General features: G+C 40.9%; 1 protein-coding gene across 1 annotated transcript; it reads right to left on the bottom strand.

Annotated features, from left to right (window-relative positions):
- Positions 1-229: 229 nt before the first annotated feature.
- Positions 230-1,246, bottom strand: LOC144572141 (dof zinc finger protein PBF-like). Its single transcript, XM_078321576.1, has one exon. The coding sequence runs from the start codon at positions 1,170-1,172 to the stop codon at positions 339-341; it is 834 nt and encodes a 277-aa protein (XP_078177702.1). The 5' UTR covers positions 1,173-1,246; the 3' UTR covers positions 230-338.
- Between the last annotated feature and the right edge of the window lie 502 nt (positions 1,247-1,748).

Raw genomic sequence — 1,748 nt, 5'->3', positions numbered from 1 at the left:
CACCATATATTATTGAAGAAAAACAGAATTAGCAGTGAGAAATTACTCAATAATTTTGCACTTTAAAATTTATGAAAGTTTTCTATGGGTCCGTGGCTTAAAAGACCATTCAGTGAAAGTCCTTGTAAGTACTCCAGTTAATTGGCGAATGAAAAGACCCATTAAAGAAAACCAAAAGAAAATTAAAGAAGTCTATAACTATGAATATATCAACTAAACAAACACCTCCTTAATAACATTTCCAACCTAAGAGAACATCATACAATGCAAAGCCATGCCAATGGCTAAGAAGTAATGCCACATATATCAAAACATAACACTCAAGAAAAAGGAGTTCTTCAAGGAAAAACTCCATTAATAACCTGGAAATCATAAGCTAATTCACTAGCATTTAATGGTGTAGAATCCATGAGAGAACTTGCTACACTCACACCATGATTTGTTGCCATTCCCGTTGCCATCGCCATACTTGTATTAGAAGAACCAAAACCCCCAACATTTCCAACCACTGATTGCAGCTGATCATTAAAAAGGTTTGTTTTGAATCTTTGGTACATGTCTTGCGTACCATGAACAGGTATCTGCTCACCTTGTAGCAGGCTATTTTGATATCTTTGTTGCATGGGGTAAGAAAACTGATGTCCATGGCCATACAAATTATCTAACCCATTGAGCAAGCTTGGTACATTAGGCGACGTCGTCATGTTTGGACCCAAACTAGGATTAGGGTTTTGCATGCAATTAGTTGCCCGTAAAAGAGCCACCAGTTGTGCAGTATGGGGTGCGGCCCATGAAATCGGACCCTGTGTGAGTTCATGTGCCCCAATACCAGACTTGGTCTTCATACCGGTCGATTTGGTACATATGGTGGGTACAACTTTGGCCTTCCGACACCCGCCTCCAATTGGCACGTTACGAAGAGCACCACCTTTGGTCCAGTAGCGGCGACAGGTCTTGCAGAAGTGGCGTGGCTGAGTAAGGTTGTAATTGTTGTAGTAACAGAATTTGGTGTTCGTCGAGTCGCACCGCGGGCAACGCAGCGGCTCTTGTGGGGCAGGGTGGTTGGAGAGAGAAGGGGAGGAGGGGTTTGAGAGAGGAGATGGGGAGTTCATTGCTTGAGTAGAGGGGGTTTTGGGCTCTTCCATGAAACCAGGCAATACTTCTTGGATCATGGTTTTAAAATAGCTACAGGTTAAGAGAGGAAAGAGTTGGTTGTGTATGAAAATAATACTTAGCTAGTACTTGTGGCTGTGCTTGTTGGTGGGGGTGGTATTATGGTATATATATTAGAATGATGAGGAGAGAGAAACTAATGAAGGGATTTGCTTTTGATCTGGCAAAATAACTGATGTAAATTGTCCTTTTGTGGATGATGATGGTCTATGCTTTTAATTATTGTTTAGTAAAAAGCAGCAATTGAATAATAGAAGTTGCTAATTGGTACTTCCTAGCTGCTTTAGTGTTAAGTGGAGCCATAGCTGCTTCCTCAGTTGCATAGGCCCACAGCTCAAGATTAATTAAAAAAAAAAACAGAGAAATGAGGACCCAGATCAGATCATCTGATCATACAAGAGGAGGGCGGCAAAGTGAATAAGCATCACTTTCCTTCAATCAAGGGCATCTAGGCCTTTTCTCTCTCCACCGACGTGGTACTTGTTATCTTTCAAATGTTGAGTTTGACCACAAATTAAGCTTTACTGCACTTGATTTAACTTAACAAATTGTATTGGCGAAGCCAAGAAGAAAGA

This window comes from Carex rostrata, chromosome 20 (genome assembly GCF_964058835.1).
Source record: "Carex rostrata chromosome 20, lpCarRost1.2, whole genome shotgun sequence".
NCBI lineage: Eukaryota > Viridiplantae > Streptophyta > Magnoliopsida > Poales > Cyperaceae > Carex > Carex rostrata.
The sequence above is the reverse complement of the archived record's forward strand: the minus strand, read 5'-3'. Positions and strand labels throughout refer to the sequence as shown.

Bases quoted from the DNA above. Each gene is read 5' to 3' on its own strand.
- LOC144572141 (XM_078321576.1), bottom strand. From the start codon at position 1,172: ATGATCCAAGAAGTATTGCCTGGTTTCATGGAAGAGCCCAAAACCCCC.